The 17,934-nt window shown below is 43.3% G+C and overlaps 3 protein-coding genes across 3 annotated transcripts; all 3 read left to right on the top strand.

Annotated features, from left to right (window-relative positions):
- Positions 1-1,230: 1,230 nt before the first annotated feature.
- LOC120893538 lies at positions 1,231-2,211 on the top strand. The gene is made up of 2 exons (XM_040295493.1): positions 1,231-1,432; positions 1,521-2,211. Exons 1-2 carry the CDS (start codon positions 1,424-1,426, stop codon positions 2,034-2,036), a joined length of 525 nt encoding a protein of 174 aa, XP_040151427.1. The 5' UTR covers positions 1,231-1,423; the 3' UTR covers positions 2,037-2,211.
- A 6,885-nt stretch (positions 2,212-9,096) lies between these two features.
- Positions 9,097-10,515, top strand: LOC120894276 (chitinase-3-like protein 1). Its single transcript, XM_040296775.1, has one exon. The coding sequence runs from the start codon at positions 9,097-9,099 to the stop codon at positions 10,513-10,515; it is 1,419 nt and encodes a 472-aa protein (XP_040152709.1).
- A 4,371-nt stretch (positions 10,516-14,886) lies between these two features.
- On the top strand, positions 14,887-16,511 carry LOC120894899 (chitinase-3-like protein 1). The gene is made up of 2 exons (XM_040297762.1): positions 14,887-14,970; positions 15,030-16,511. Exons 1-2 carry the CDS (start codon positions 14,898-14,900, stop codon positions 16,370-16,372), a joined length of 1,416 nt encoding a protein of 471 aa, XP_040153696.1. The 5' UTR covers positions 14,887-14,897; the 3' UTR covers positions 16,373-16,511.
- Positions 16,512-17,934: the final 1,423 nt, after the last annotated feature.

The raw sequence follows: 17,934 nt of genomic DNA, 5'->3' as shown, positions 1-17,934 counted from the left end.
TTCAACCACAATCGCCCATCATTCTTGTCCGAGCCAGCATTTGTGGTGTTTGCCCGGAATGTCCCGGTGAATGTTAGCGGTGTGTGAATGGAATGTGGGAAAGGTGGGGTTTCGGGCAAGGTGTGTAATTCGGCTGTTTGAACATCGCTGCTAAATGCCGGATCGTGCGTTTCCAGAATAAGCGTGGTGTTTGCTTTTAGCACACCGATCAAATCAATCAATCCGGCGTTCAATAGTTTCGGGCAGATGTTTGCTTGCAGCCCCGCACTCACTCACTAGGAGTGAGTACCGCCGTTTGTACATGCGTAAAGAAGTGGCCCGTATTTTTTTGGGAACTATCCAAACAGCATGTGCTGTGCTGATAATTGCTCACTCACGTGACAAGATTTCCGGTATTTGGCAAACGTGTTAGGAGTTTCGTAACCGTGGGTAATACGATTTGGATGGCACTTCGCACGCCAGAAGTGTGTCAGTAAAACAGGAAACGAATCACACACGGAACACTTGGTACTAAATCAAACTAAACGGTGTGAATAGTTTAGTTATGAATAAACTCACAATTTCGCTCACTAAAGCCATGCAGATAGCACTGTTTGCAAAATGAGTACAGTATAGGCTGCAATTTAAATCGCTTTAAGCCGGTTGTTCCTTTCCATGGAAATCCCACCATTACTCAGTACGCTTTGATTGCTCGTGCAAACAAAGATTGCAACGCCGTGGTACCAACAGAAGAGTGCGCAAATCGGCCATTATCATACTCTCCTAATGAACCTGACCTATGTCATCGTTTTGCAGCGACACTATTCAAAAGCATCTCGGCACAAACACAGAATCACGGCCATACCTGTATTGGCGTTGTGCGTGACGGCATTTGCAAAACCTCGTGCCATAGTGTGCCAAATGTTTCGCACTATTACCCCACCCCATCCATCAAAAGGAACCAGTTCCGGCTGGTTCCATTCATCGCCCCCTGATCGGAATACGGCGGCGACGTAGTTTAGCGTTGAGGTTTGGCGGTGGCTCGCCAGAGGCGGTTTGTTGACATCGCTATTTGCGGTAGGATTTACGTCTCTCGCGTGCCGTGTGCTGGCTTACCGATGATCCCGAGGTGCCAGCTCGACGTCATCGATGGCCGGGCACTCACACCCAGTTTTGCGCGCCCGTTGCAACGGTGAGTTCCACGTGTAGCTCGCGCGGTAGGTGACAGGATTGTCGTATAAATGGTCGCGCCTATCAATCACCGATCGGCAGAAAGGTGTGAAGTGCAAACCTGGCAGGAAGGGTGTGATAGCTACAGTGTGATATCTTTATTATTTGTGGACGACAACCCCGGCGTCTGAGCGTGTACGTGTGCAACTGTGTTTATTGAGCTAGAATCAAAACTGTGTGTTACCGTTTTTGGGTGCCCCACAAAAAAGCAGACATGAAAATTGTGAGTATAGATAGTGTGCGGCTGAAATCAGTGTGAGGATATGACTAATTGTTTGACTGTTTGCGCGTACCTTGATTTGTATGGTTAGATTTTGGCAGCTTTGGTGCTGGCGTTGTTCGGGACGGTATGCAGCAGCTACGCCATCGACTGCACGGATGTGTGGGATGAGGAGAGCATTGCCGAGATGATGGAGGATGATAGAAAGTACGAGGAATGGCTCCGAGCCGGTCACCACCATGATGCTGTGTATGGGGAGCAGGAACATGATGTCCATCATGAGCAGAACGACGACGCCGGTCAGGCAGAGTCAAGCGAAGAGGATGAGGCTGCGCATGTACACGATGGGGAACACGGTCAGCACGGTGAAGCGACTAACGTGGCACACTCCGCAGAAAAGCATAGGCAGCAGCGTGATGCACCGCTGTTAGCTGAGGAACAACCAGTTGCCGGTCAGCTGTTGGAGGAAGAACCGTCCGACCTGGAAACCGCCGAAACGCATCTTTTCCGACCGGTGTTCCGGTACAAGTCGCAGTACACGGAAAGACGTCGAGTGCGAGCGCCGAACGGTGGCGGAGGTGCCAATTTTGCACCTACTCAATCATAAACAAACCCTTTCATCCAGCGGCTTATAGTGAGGTCGGCACGTGGAAGGGATGCGCATCCATGTATTTTTAGTGTTCATCTGTAAATTACTCATCCCCATCTCAGCATCATCATCATCATCTACTATTGTAAGAGGTTCTGTGAGTGTAATAAAGAATGAAGTAGTTTTTTCATAACTCTGTTTGTTCTTATACACGCTTCGTCGGTGAAGCGTTATTTCGATCGCGAGCAACACATTGTTGCCTGTTGTTTGATGGTGGACGGATGTGTTTGCGCTGAAACGTGGAAATCACAGTCAGGTGTGAAATTTTGAGAGTAGTGCGCAGCGCGATGCGATGGGTAAGCAAACACATCGTATGGAAGCGTTGGTTTAGATGTTTTCCAGCACGTACGATCGATTGCACTGTGTGCAAGAATTGAAGTTGTGGATATTGAGTAGGAGAGAATGAGCTAGAAAAACTTTATGGCAACCGAGTAGTACTCAGAATTAAGTTAAGCATTATATTCAGCATCTACTTTCTTCTTCTTCTTCTTCTTCTTCTTCTTCTTATTATTATTATTATTATTATTATTATTATTAACACTATTATTATTATTATTATTATTCTTCTTCTTCTTCTTCTTCTTCTTCTTCTTCTTCTTCTTCTTCTTCTTCTTCTTCTTCTTCTTCTTCTTCTTCTTTTGCACAACAATCGCTGTCGGTCAAGGCCAGGATAGACAGTCCTACACGTATGGCTGCACGTTCCATTCGGGGCTTGAACCCATGACGGGCATCTTGTTAAGTCGTACGAGATGACGGCTGTACCATCAGACCGGCCCCTACTTTCTACCATCTACTTTGTACCATTATTTAAATTCTGTATATTCTTACGACACCCATCAATAATGTAATGTTTCTCATACCTGTATATAATTATTTCAAGAACAAACCTGAATTTTTCTCTGAAATGATAGTCATTGTTTGCGTTTACATGCTAGGTCTTATTTACTGGGATACATATCTACCAATACTAATAGCAATACATTTACAACGGTAGTAAACATTTAAGGACGACTATATATATCCAATCATCATTATTGGTTGGTTCTCGTATTATTTTGGGTCACGAGTTATTCACGATTTATTCTCCATTTCCCATAGATGTTTCGATAGTTCCCATAATTCATTTGAATCGTCTCATTGGATGTATGGTAATCGCCCAATAAACCGTGGGAATAATCCAACAAACTATGGGAAGCATTCACAAAATTTCGGGAAACAACCTGAAAACCTTGGGAAAACCAGTATCAACGATGTGGGAAATGTAGTTAGTAAATACAGTCTGTTCCGGAAATACGCGGTTTGTGCGTTCCCGAGGAATCTCCAAGTTACCAAAGTAGCTCGGAGTAAATATGTGCACTGACTCCTGCTAGTTCTGTAAATCGAAGACTATTGACTATATATAGTAATTAGATAGTTGAATTTCTAAGATTTTCTACTGAAAGATTATTGTCCAGTAGAGTTGTTTTTTTTTCATTGCTACTTTGGCATCTGGTAGCCTGTGTACATAAATGCGACGAAGTGTCCGGGATGATGGATTTGTATAGTATTCTGGTGATAAATACGCAAGCTGCCTTACCACGATTCTCAGGCAGGGATGCATGGTCAATAAAACCAGTCGTGCGTCAGTATTACTACTAGAACAGAAACAATAACGCCACGATATTTGTTTTTATGAAGCACTAATTAGCAAGTGACGACAACTGGTGGGACATCTGCTAGAAAAAGTTTCTACTTAGTGGCTGATACGAATAAAGTCAATGGAGCTTAAGAGAATTACTAATGGGCTTATGAGAATTACTTACTGCACTGTAGCGATGTGTTACGTACCCAGCACATCCGATAGGGCACGCGAAGTATTGGCTCGTTGCAAGAATCGAAGGGTTGTACCGAATATTTAATCGCTGTGGACATAGCCTATGACTCGTTGTGGCCAGGCGTGAAGGACTCCAAATCTTCGAAGACTGCGTTATCGTCGGCTATCAAACAGTAAAAAACTAAAGATTTTCGAACTATATTTGTTTGTAAACTTATACATAAAATTTTGAAGAAAGGAACGACCAGATGGTTCATTGGTGGCAGCATAGTCTCTTCTAAGCAACGGCTGTGTTTCCTTGCACACCCTAACGGAAAAGCAGAAGTTGAATGATGAGGATAAGAGGATCATTGATCCTCATTGATGATTGTAAGTGTCTATTTTCAGATACATTAGGTTCTCCTGCTTCGGAAGGTAGTGCCCTGGAACCAACCGTTGAAATCATTGCTACTAGTCATATGAATGTCGCAGTGGTGGTGCACCAGATCCATTAGTTGGTTCTTACCGATTGACTCTCGCCCGTGAAAATTATTCAAATATGTTTTATGAGTACAAACTGAGTAAACAATTCCAGTCAATGACCATATTGTATACTTTCAGGGGTCATGCAACGCCGGCGACGGTATATCTTTACGTTTACCATCAACGGTTAGTATAACAAGTGTTACCGAGTAAAAGTAAATTCTTTCTTCCAGCATAGACTGGCATGACTACATCGCTGCAAGAAGTATTGACAGTGTTTTTATGATTCTAGCCATCTAATCCTATCGGTCGTGCAGGACCAGGCGTCTCCACTTCCGTACGAAATATTCACCTGTTTGACCGCTGAACAGTAACAAACCAGAGCATACCCAGAACATTCAAATAATTAAACACCCCAGACTAAAAGCTAAAGGGGTTTCCGGTTGTTATTTGTTATTTATTAATTAAAATTCAACGGACCGCGAGTGGCCCATTTGAAGCGAATTCGTTTACAATCTTTATATCATGGTCATGTTTCGGTCATCCATTTGTCACGCTTCGTCTTAAGTACAATGATTAACATGTAAAAAGTCGCACGACCCGAATACTATTTAGCAATGCGGTGCGCGAGATGTCAGGTTGATGACGATCACAAATGACATTAAACTCACGGCACATACGAATAAACGGATCAGAGGAGCCAAAGTGAGTACGGCGTTCCTCCACGTCAAGTAGCGATCTAGCTTTTCATACAATTTATTCCAATTCTCCTAAAAACGTACAGAATTCACACAGTAATCTGCAATCTGGATGTGAGTCCGGATGGATAAAAAAAAACTGTTTGGTACAATCTTTATTAAGTATTATCTCTTTTTTTTTACTTTTCTAATCAACCAAAACTAAAATAAACCAAAACAAAATTTACACAGAAAACAGCTGCTGTTCAGGTGAGCACCGGGGACGATCTGATGTACGCACCCTTCTACATATGTCCAATTGAACACCTGTGACAACATTGAAGAGTCTAACAACATCAAAATGGGAAGATAATTTTGCGTACGTTATCGAACAAATGAGCACAAACATTGTTTGCACAGCTGTAACACAAATTTTCCTAGTGGCCATGCCTCAATGACATTTCGAATTTGGACGCATTTGCTGGGGTTGTTCTGTTGTTAGGGAGTACTGCTGAAACGTGGAGTAGAGCTATGGAAGGACTCGGAGTTTGTTGTGCTTTGCGCACATCACATTTTATATTGTTTACAGCTGTCAAAACACATTTGTATCTACTACTAGCTAGCAGAGCGCAAGAAATGTGCAGAGCGCATAAAATCTAATTAAACAACATCGAAGAATTTCACAATATTTAGAAATTTATAAAATCTGGATAATTAGGTCGACAACTGCTGGACATTTTTGGTTGTACATCGACCGAAACTTTTAAACATTCAATCATTATTAAAGACAGAAGAAACATGTCCTTTCCTATCTATCTATCTATCTATATCCTATCTCTGTCTCTCTGTCTCTCTCTCTCTGTCTCTCTCTCTCTCTTTTCTATCTTGTTGGCCTGCTCACGATAGAGCTCGTCGTCGGGACATGGGCCGGTCAATAATCATACTCCAGGATGCTCGGTTCCTGGCTGCAATCTCCCATCTATGTAGCATCTCCTATCTATGTGGCTGCACCCGATCTCCGACAGGTCTCGCTTCACCTGATTCCGCCATCGAGTTTGATGTGGTCCCCTGCGCCTCATGCCTCATGATGGGGCTTGAGTTCGGTATCCTCATAACATGTCCCAGCCATCGTATCCTGCCAGCCTTCGCCACTGTCAGGATGCTTGGTTAGCCATATAGCTTAGCAAGCTCGTAGTTCATCCTTTTTCTCCACGCTTCATGCTCGAATACACCGCCAAAGATAGTCCGGATAATATGTCGCTCAAACACGCCCAAAGCGTTTTTTAGACCACCAGGCGAATCAATGTGCGGTATATCTCACTTTTCGTGCGGTTTCGAAGTCATCTCAGCAGTCGGCGAAGCCCATAGTATGCAAAATTCCCCTGCACAATGCGCTGTCGTCGTTGTCCGAAGTAACGGCTATCCCAAGATACCAGAACTTCTTTATCACCTCGAGATTTTTGCTTCCTAGTAGGGCTGAATCTCCGGCGAACAGGTAATTGGTATTCGTGGCATTGATTCTCAATCAAATTCTTGCTGCTTCGCGTTTGAGACGGGTGTATTCGGGAGGTTGCGACCTTGAGCGAAGCTCCATAGAAAGCTGAAAATGAAGATCGAAGGACAAGTCGCTACATTGCTGCGCTAGCTTGACCGGAACGCCGAAGCAACCGGCCAAACTATTGAACAATATCTTGGCACAATTAGACAACAATGAGAGCATCGAATGAAAACCCAGTTCCAAATGGCCGACGACCCTGAGTGACTTGAGTTTCCAATGGAAGCAGAAAATAAAGACCGAGAGACAAGTGGCTACATCGCTGCGCTAGCTTGACTGGGAGGTCGACCGATCAACCGATCAAACAGTGAAATAGTGCCTGGAAAACATAAACAAACACCTCAGGAAGCAGAAATCGCGTCCACAGGCTTCGCAGCAGCAGGCAATGACGCCAGGCGAATTTCAGCGTAATTTTGATATGACACTCAATTCCGGTCCAATGTCTGCGTACAGACGACGTCCACGGGCCTGCCCACGCCTGAATGCAGAGCCGATTGCATACGATTCTATCTTCACTATTAACATGAGAGGGAAAGGTATGCATGCTTCACTCATCAGGATCGAAAGGCAAAATAAACACAGAAAAATTTCCTCACGGCTACACATGTCCTCTAGACGCGTTGTCTATGCGTCTTGCTCGGTATCACAGCGGCATACGCCAGGTAAGCAGTACAATTTCAGCTACCTGATACGCATACATGTTTATCGAACACAACTATTCGAGTCAGCTCGGTAAACATCGGGAGGACGCTGAAACGCAAGGGCGCGGACTTTTTCCTGATTTTGTATGACTTTGGCTGTTTTGGACCTCATGTTTGGATGCTCGCATTGCATTGCAATCGGTCCAAGTTTTTTTTACAGACATCCGATAATAATTCCTGTTTTTAATGCAAACGTTATACACAACACAAATTATATTCACATACCAGCCTTAGAATGCATAGTATTCAATGTAATTGTGCATTATTACTTTAATGAGCGCAAATATTTGAAAAAAAAATTTACTGCTTATATCTTGTATATGATATGCAAAATACTAAAATACGTAAACATTTTTATATGTATCGTAAGCTAAAGTGCAGTGATGAATATATTTATTATTTATTTACGCCATTCGCTGGGAATTTTGAAACATGGACATGGGCATAATGAAGTCAAACTGATAGGTATACTGATTAATTCCGCGAAGCATAACATTGAATGGAGCGTTACAGTAGTCGGTAGTAGTCGATGTGGACAGACCTTATCTATGGAGCCTAATAAGTTTAATTTTATGAAACAGCATCAGTATCACTTCGCAGCAGTGTACACCGGATACCACAGTCTAATATCACAGCTCCACAGTGTGCTTGCATATGCCACACTCCATATATGATATATTATATGATTGCAAACCTGCACAGTATGCAACTTCAGATCCGTAGTAATCAAATAAGATCCAAAGGGTGCGCACGATTCAACATTTTGGGTACAACTGGGGTACAATCTCGAGAGACAAAGAGAGAAAGAGAGAGAGCGAGATTGGGAGAGAGAGAGAGAGAGAGAGAGAGAGAGAAAGCCTGCAGAACAGTATTTGAGACAGGATCTTATAGGTGGCATTGAAGACTTTGATGACACGAGCATTTCGTAATTACTTTTATCAACTATTTCTGAGAAGTGTCCATCTTTTCCGCAGTGTCCTACCTTCCTTTATTAGTAAGTTAACAGAAAGAACGTTGTAATTAGATATCATTTTGTTTTGTTTACTATATAAAGCTATCATTGTTCTGTACGTATATTGCCTTACCTTCTACGGAAGGTTTCCGATGTTCCTCTAGGCTACTCGTTGAGTTGCCGCAATTTTAAGACTACTGATGTTTACACTTAGCCTCTTCAACTCGCATCCCCAATATTTCTAAGCTAACTAAACACGGAGAGATAGAATCGCAACGATCGTTTTCAATTACGTGATGGTTTTTGGAACGCCTAAATGGCAATTGATTCGTGATTAGAGCTCACTGCTTGTACAGCTTATACAGTTGCCGAACTTGTTTTCTTCTGATGGATTTGTGCCAATGAGTTAATAATGTTGAACAATTTAGTCTACACAGGCATTCTTACGACCACTTCAATCGTAATTCGATTCCCATCGAGCGTACACTTTCGCTTACCAACATCAACTGCGAGAGTTTCCGCGAGGGTTTCTTTCAAACCATCTGCCACTCTTCGCATCGACCTGTGTTTGTCTCTAGCCGTACTATCCCGCGTATCTGGAGATGAATGTTTGTACAGTTGCTGCCGAATGTGTTATTCGTTGTTGTTGCTCTTTTTCGAGCGTACCCACGATCGAAAGTGGTATAAAAGAGGCATCCCAATTTCGGTAGTTCTATCGAAGTTTCCACTCGACCAAGAGCTTGTTAGCTAAGTGTCGGGTTTGCCGAAGTGGAGAAAAAATGGGTCGCTCTGTTCCGCTGTGGTCAATTCTACTGGTGGCTGCCTGTTCCCTGCTGGCAGCAGTCGAAAGCAGTAAGTATGGCCTCTCATCATCGCATCGGAGCTACTCTATCGACGATCGTTCCCAACCTTGCAGGAGAAGTCGTGTGCTACTACGGAACATGGGCCGTGTCGCGTCAGAACGGTGGAGGGTTCGATATCAATAATATTAATCCCGCACTGTGCACGCAGCTCGTCTACGCGTTCTTCGACATCGGTCCGGACGGTTCGATTGTCCCCTCGGATGCAAACGTTGCCAGTGGGCAGTACAATATGCTGGCGAAGTTTAGCGATCTGAAGCAGAGGTATCCCGCCCTGAAAACGATAGCCGCCGTCGGAGGTTGGTCTGCGACCGACAACTTCACCCCGATGGCCACCAATGCTCAGCGACGTGCAACGTTCGTGCGGAGTGTGATAGCTTTACTGCAAAAGTATCGTTTCGACGGTTTGGACGTCGATTGGGAGTATCCCACTGATAAGGGCGTCTTTGTGCAGCTTTTAAGGGATCTGGCGGCCGCTTTCGCACCGAGCAAGTATCTGCTAACGGTGGCTGTTGGTGGTACCAGCTTCGAAGCCATCAATCGGTACGATATTCCGGCCATTGCGAGCATCGTCAACTTCATCAACCTGATGACGTACGACCTGCAGGGGGATTATGGCGTCACTCGACACCAAGCCGCCCTCTACCCGGGATCGGCCGCACTGGACAATTCGGACTATAAGCGTGCGCTGAACGCGGAAGCTGTGATTACCTATTGGCTGAGTAAGGGTGCGCCTGCAAGCAAACTCAACTTGGGCATCCCATTGTATGGACGTACCTTCAAGCTGGCCAACCCAAGCGTGAACGGTGTTGGTGCACCGGTTAGTGGTGTCGGCACTAAAGGTCCAATCACGCAGGAAGCAGGGATACTCGCCTACTACGAAATTTGTTCATCCCCCACGCTGACCCGCAAGCAGTACGACTCGGCACAGGTGGGCGCATTCGCTTCCGGTGGCGGTGAGTGGGTCAGCTACGATAGTGTGGAAAGCATCGGGCAGAAGTGTGACGTGATTGCAAAGTACGGACTCGGCGGTGGTATGGTGTGGGCGATCGACATGGACGATTTTGCCGGCAAATGTGGCTCCAAATTTCCGCTGATGACTGCACTGAATAACTGTGTGAACAGAAATGGGGGAGTTGCTCCAACTCCTGCTCCAACTCCTGCTCCAACGACAGCACGTCCTGCTACGGCCACGACCGCTCGACAGGTAGTTACCACGACAACCACCAAACCCGTCACACCCGGTTCCGGCGTATTTGTTTGTCCCCGTGACGGTTACTTCCGCGATCCGCGCAATTGCACCAAGTTCTACAGATGTTATGACGGTGGTCGACAAGCGTTGTTCGATTGTCCGAGTGGATTGTACTTCAACGAAGCTATCACTGGATGCGATTGGCCTTACAATGTCAAATGTTAACCTGCTTAGCAAATAAATAAATAAACTCGATATATTAATCAATAATTCATTTTTCTTTTTTTCTTATTTATTGAGTATGAATGGATATCTTTGTTGGGAGCAAGGTCATCCATCGTGTCCAGTACAGTCCTTTATGTACGAAAATGACCGGGCGTCTCCACAAATACAGGGTTGCTCTGTTGAAGCACTGCAATATTGTGCCACATTTAAACGTCCTGTAGAGTAGATCGTCGTCTACTGCTGACAAAACTGAGTAAATTAGGTCGATAGCTTGACGCAGATCATGCATACGGTCATATCGAGTCAGGACGAACCACAACGTCTCCTCGCTAATCACTTGTCAGTCAATGTTTTTATTCACTAGAGACTGAATCTGTGTGTTAACCACTCGCGAGCCGTATGAATTAGCTGTTGAAAAATATTAATAGTCGATTAAATACAAAACTCTAAGTGGCATTATTTGTGCTGAAAATGAAAAAGAGCAGTTGTTGTTTGTATGCGTTTTTTGAGAATCTGGGCTGATTGTCTTCCTTCGCCTGTTTAACTCATCTTAAATTAAAATCTTACTTTCCCGTCTAAAAGATCCTGTCCATGGAGACTTCTGGAACCATCCTCTATAAGTCAACCCAGATCCTGACGTACGCTGATGGTTTTAGACATCATTGGTCTGCGGCCAAGCTATGTAGCAGAAGCCTACCAAGGGATCGAGCAGACGACAGAGAACCTCGGATTGCATATAAATGTGGCAAAGACCAAACTGATTGTGGTAACATCAGCGGCCCTACCAATAAATAATCAGAATCTACGCCGGCGTGATGTACAGAGGTGAACGTACCTTAGAAGTCGTCTCACAATTCACCTATCTTGGGTCAAAGGTTAGCAACGACAATAGCATGGAAGCTGAGTTGCGCGCAAGAATGCTGGCTGCCGTCCGGTCATTCTACAGCCTTTGAATTCAGTCAAAGAATCTGTCGCGACGGACGAAACTGGGACAATATAGCACCTATATAGTACCGATACTCACATACGCCGTAACCTCACTGTCGTGCAGCATATTCAGCTCGCCAGGTTCCGGTGGGCTGGCCATGTTGTACGCATGGAAACGGATGACCAAACCCGTAAAGTCTTTTTAGGCCATCAACAAAGCCCAGAGCGGGCGCGGTAGGCCGGATAAGTAAAGTATGTAAAGTTGTCTGTCTGTCCAAAATCGTTTTCTGTACCTTAAAAAGCTCCGAGGGAAGCTTTATTCAAGGGTTATTAAACTTACAAAAATCAGTCATATGCCTTTTTAAAGTCATGACTTCTATGCCAATTATCTTGCCTAGCATGTATAAAACAAGAAATTTTACTCAGCGTTTTTTGTACAATAAAATTAAAGAACAAATAGCATTTGTTTCTATCTCTGGGATATGATATGTATGTGACAAATATCACATACATATCATATCCCAGTATTCAGCTCTTCAAATCTTCAATTACCACTTTTTCAAGCGTAATCATTAGTGTGAATTCGATTTTCACCTCAGCATTGTTTTCATAACAATTGCTTTACATGTAGCATTATGTTGTGCATGCGTTTTACACTTTCCACATTAATGAAATGATGAAAACATTTAACATCAAAATTGTTAACATTTATTTAAAAAATAAAAATAAAATAAGAAACCGATGAGAATTTTCATCTAGACAGTCCAGCGTCATCTACCGACGGATAGCGAAAGCTTTTCAAACGCTTTTGAATAGTGGTGTGCATTGAGTTGGTTCTCGCATGTAAGCATGCAGACCGCGATCTTTCAGATCAACCCAAGCAGGTACACTCTGGACCAGGAAGCCTTGCTTTCAGCGTTATGTACGTTCCTGGATCTGGACCGGCTGCTCTAAAAATTATTTTTGCTCCGGCCTCATCTTTACTTCAATAGGCGCGGTTTGTTGTATAAAACGCAAGAAGGTTCAATCTGATCCTGCTTCTCTCATCCTTATTTGCAATCCAATAATCGTAGTAGTTTCCGTCTCCTTTGCTTCTTTCTAGCATGGATATATAAATCTATCAGGCGTATTCTATTCTTATAATCGAGTCGTCTCGAGGTCGGGTTGATGAATTTTGTGTGTTCATTTGTATGGAAAATATTACTTTGGAGTTCATTTTTTCGACTCGAATCGAATCCAGTTTAGAATAGAATAATCCTGTATAACTATACTCTTATTCTCTCTATATATAGAGAGAGATAACGGTATTAGTTTTGTGCTATGTAGGTATAAAAGCACTGTAATGTAGGATGGGATGGGTAGTTGATTAATTGAATTCGAAGAGTGAAATATACAGAAGTGGTAATTTATAAGTTTATACAAGAGGTTTATGTTATTAATATTGGGACATTCGTGACAATGAAAGAAATGCTATGTTGGACGCTACGCTTAATTTCGTTTGATTTCGGTTTGCATCTTCAATGAAGCAGTTGGACTTGTACCTGTGGTATAGTAATAAATCATTTTTGTACTAGTTACGATGTGTATCATTTCGAATCTTGTTTAAAATGGTCAATTTACTTGTAAAACATGATTTTAAGCATCGGAAATCCAGATGACGCCTCTGTAAACCGTTTTTACAGTGCTTTTCATATGTTAGAAATATTTTGGCACACAATACAGAGACATTCGGCCCAATAACAAGGCTGAACAAGGGGATCATTGCGTCATACTCTAGGTGTTGGTCTTCATACGCTAGAGAAAGTCTTTATATTTGGTGCCAAAGTCTTTCTCACGAGCGAAAACCCTGTATCCCTTGTTTTTTTAAATTTAAACCACTAATAACACAAAAGTAGTAAAAAAATAAAAACAATTTAAAAACAAGTTTTTACGGCAAATGTTGATTTTAATTTTTATGCATTAAAAATGCGTTTTTAGATGGTTTTTATTTTGTTTTTATTTTTTTTAGTCAAGCTTAACTAGTTTTATTTATTTATTTATTTATTTATTTATTTAATTAAATTGTCCGCCTGAGGCTTAACAATATGTTGCTTAAAAACTAAGGAGAGGAAGGAATGTACGGGTTAACGAATTATGGAGTGGGAAGGGTGATAGTGTTGCGAAGGAGGGAGCGGAAACGGGAGGGTGGGATATGGTAGTCGAAGAGATCTGAGTGGTCGTTGAAGGTGGCCAATGCTCGTAGGAGTGGGTCATTTTGGCCGTAACGGGTTCGGCGAAATTCTATGTAGAGGGGAGCTCTGGGGCGTAAGGGTCGAGACGGAACATAAAGGGGAATACGCGACAAGAGAGATGGGGAATCAAGATCAGAGGAGAGAAGATTGGCAACAAAAAGGGACTGGATGATAGAATGTCTGACTTGGATAGGTTCCAAACTAAGCAGGCGACAACGGACATGATATGGAGGAATAGACGACTGATCGGGAAGGAAGCGACGAATGGCGATACAGGTAAATTTTCGTTGGACTTTCTCTAGCCTTGCCATGGCAGTGATACCGGGTGGTGACCAAACGACTGCAGCGTATTCAAGAGTGGGACGGACCCAACAGCAGTACAAGGACTTAAGGCACATTGGATTTCTTATCTCGGATGATAAACGAAGGATTAATCCAAGAGCTTTGTTGGCTTTTTTTTGTTTGAAAAGATAGAGTTATAGTATTACAGGTTTTTCTTAACTAACAAACACAATTTTTTTAATCCGAGATATTTTTTTTACTTCCAACCGCCCTTATCCCACTGTACGCTTTCTTTTGCTGAGGGCTCGTCAAATAAAAAAAAAGAAAAAACTTCAAAACCGTTTCCTCTAACTACTATTCTAAATAATAACTAGATAGTTTTTTTTAAATTCTACACACTATTTTTCTTTTTATAACCAATTTATGTGGATTATAGTGCAATCGTTCTAATAATAAATGTATTAAAGCGTATTAGTGTATTGCATTGCAGTGCAAAGCTGAACGCTTTAAAAAATTTCGCTCCGTTCCTCAATGTTCGGATTTCTGGTTCCACTACAAAGATTGATTATCCAAACATTCAAATCAAATTTGTCAAAAATTAAATTTACCATTTGGTCTGTAAGCTTGTGTTTTTATCAGTACAATGATTTCAAGATTTGAACAGCCATGTTTACCACTGAGCTTTTAAGTGCTATTTCAAATGCGTTTTCCTCCGTTCTGGGATAAAATCAAACCATCTGCCACTGTATGTGCAGCTTCCTGTTTACCTTTGCCGGTACACCGTACGAGCCAAAGCCAGGCAGACACAAAATCTGTGACGTCAATTGGATATTTGAACAGATGAGTTGCTGCAGCTGGCAACGCTCTGGTTCAACGCGTGTATAAAAGAGGTCGCGATCTGTTTGTGGTAGTTCTACGTTTTTGGTAAAGCTTCCAAGAAAAATGGCTCACTCTGTGCCGCTGTGGTTTATTCTACTGGTAGCTGCCTGTTCCCTGCTGGCAGCAGTCGAAAGCAGTAAGTATGGCCTCTCATCACCGCATCGAAACAGCTCTAACGGCGATCGTTCCTTGCAGGAGAAGTCGTGTGCTACTACGGATCCTGGGCCTCGGGTTATGTGGCCAGCGGAAAGTTCGCTGTCGAAAATATCAATCCCGCACTGTGCACGCAGCTCGTCTACTCGTTCTACAACATCAAACCAGACGGAACGATTGTTATTCCCAACGAAGCGGCCTTCTCGGAGGCTATGATCCTCAAGTTGAACGATCTGAAGAAGACCAATCCCGCCCTGAAAACGTTGGCCGCCATCGGTGGCTATAATGCAGGCACCGAAAGCTTCTCCAAGGTAGCCAAAACCCCGGAGCTGCGTACCACATTCGCCCGAAATGCGGCAGCTTTTCTCAAAAAGTATCGATTCGACGGTATGGACATCGATTGGGAGTATCCCGTCGCGGCTGATAAAGCCAACTTTGTGCCGTTTCTAAAAGAGCTTTCGACCGCTTTCTCGCCGAGCAAGTATCTGCTGACGGTGGCAGTTGGTGGTACCAGCTTCGAAGGCAACGATCGGTACGACATTCCGGCCATATCGAAGGTGGTCAACTCCATCAACCTGATGACGTACGACATGCAGGGGGATTATGGCGTCACTCGACATCATGCTCCACTTAAGCAGGGACCGGCCGCACTGGACAATACGGACTACAAGCAGGCGCTGAATGCGGAAGCTGTGATTGCCTATTGGCTAAGTAAGGGTGCGCCTGCAAACAAGCTCAACTTGGGCATTCCCTTCTACGGACGTACCTTCAAGCTGACCAAACCAACCGTGGACGGTGTCGGTGCACCAGTTAGTGGTGTCGGAACTCCAGGTCCATTCACGAGACAGGCAGGATCATTGGCATACTACGAAATTTTTAATTCCTCTATGCTGACCCGCAAACAGTACGATTCCGTACAGGTTGGCGCGTTCGCATCCGGTGGCGGTGAGTGGGTCAGCTACGACAGTGTGGAAAGCATCGGGCAGAAGTGTGACGTGATTGCAAAGTACGGGCTTGGCGGCGGTATGGTGTGGTCGATCGATATGGACGACTTTACGGGGAAGTGTGGTCCCAAGTTTGCGCTGCTAGCTGCACTAAACGGCTGTGTGAACAGAAAAACGCCGGCCGCTACACCTGCTACGCCCAGTACACCCGGTACACCCAGTACACCCGGTACACCCAGTACGCCGGTCGTAAAAACCCCGTCGGGCCAAACCGAACCATTTGTTTGTACACGCGACGGTTACTTCCGCGATTCGCAAAATTGTACAATGTACTATAGATGTTATAACGGGGGCCGGGTGGAACATGGCAAATGTCCGGGTGGATTGTACTTCAACGAGCGACTATCCATCTGCGATTATCCGTCCAATGTGAAATGCTAATGTGGCGTGGAGCATCGCTCAATTTAATCAGTGGGTTCGGTATCGTAGTTGAGCTTAAGCAAATTTTATCAACTTAAAAACAAAAAGGGAAAAAAATAAATCTTTAGAACATCTTTAGAACAGTCCTCTATGTACGTGAACGACCAGGCGTCTCCACAAGTAAAGGGATTTCGAATTTCCATTCGTTCTAAAACATATATCCAAACAACGTAATAGGAAGATCAACAGTACAATGCAAATTTAACAGTCAAATTACATACTCTGTACGAGAACACTATCAGGGTAAATGAAGAAACCATTTGGTCAAGCTGATTTTAAGATCAACGTATCGTACGTTTTGATTTAAGACAATACAGGTGTCCCCCGAGTTACGACTGTATTTGGGACCGAAAAAATGTCCCAAAGCAAGGTGTAAGTCGAAATAGTCGTACGTCGAATATCAGTGAACATAGAGTTTATAACCAAAATTGTAGAGTAGGAATTAATGAAATCTAGTATTTTATTTCAAATATCGTACGATAATTTGTAAACGGCTTTTGGGGTAATATTTTTACGATATAGATATTCAAGACTGGGGAGTTGTGAAATCTGTGGAAATGTGTTTGTAACGGTTATCAGCACAGAAATTAAAAAAATATATCAATTTCATTTCAATGACAACTTTAAACTGTCAAAATCAAAATCGTCGTAACTGCGAATCGTCGTAACTCGAGGGGGTCGTAACTCGGGGGACGCCTGTACTCTCAAAACAAACGAGCACCTCTAGGCATGTTGCTTCGAATTTTTATAAATTCTGTAGAACCCCAGCTGTCTCCCGATGGAGTTTTTCAACCAGAATATCCTTTTTTTCTAAATATTCATGTTTGAAACTTTAAGCGCCGCGTCATTGCGATCCATATGATGGCTATTGCTCGCCGCTCAGCTTTTTATCCGACACTCAGTGATTCCTTTTACGACTAAGGGATAAAAGAGAACGAGAACGATATGTGCTACGCTGCTTATCGCAAAGAAACAAATCAGTAATAACAGTCACTCTCTTGGACTATGCGCTCACTCAAAAACAGTGAGATATGAGGACGGCGGTTAAAGTTTTTGGCAAATATTCACGGGTCACCAGACATATTGGTTGTTGAGCAGCTGCTAAGAAGAGAGCAATTACATTCGTATCCTTCCGTTCTTGCGTTATCTATAGGCAGTTCCTGCATCATCATTTTTTTATTCGTTTGTATTTTTATCGTTCTATCATTCGTCCGTTAGTTTGACGCGACATTTACGTTACTTGCATAACGATTGAAAATTGTACTAAAATAATTGTTGATTACAATTCATTCAACCACTTGGAAAAAATGAACTAACCTATCAGTTCGCTTTCATTCGTCCTATCTGGGAAACTTCATTCGAGACTGGAAAAACTTAGATACTTCATAAGTATTTTCACATATTTCATCAAATTTTAAAAGTAGGGATGTTCCATGACTCAAACGCGAAGCAGCGAGATTTGGAATAATAATCAATGCGAGGAAGACGAAGTACCTGCTTGTCGGCGACTCATATCATCTTGG

The sequence above is a fragment of the Anopheles arabiensis genome, chromosome 2 (assembly GCF_016920715.1).
Source record: "Anopheles arabiensis isolate DONGOLA chromosome 2, AaraD3, whole genome shotgun sequence".
NCBI lineage: Eukaryota > Metazoa > Arthropoda > Insecta > Diptera > Culicidae > Anopheles > Anopheles arabiensis.
Note: the sequence above shows the minus strand (reverse complement) of the source record. Positions and strands in the feature narration are given on the sequence as shown.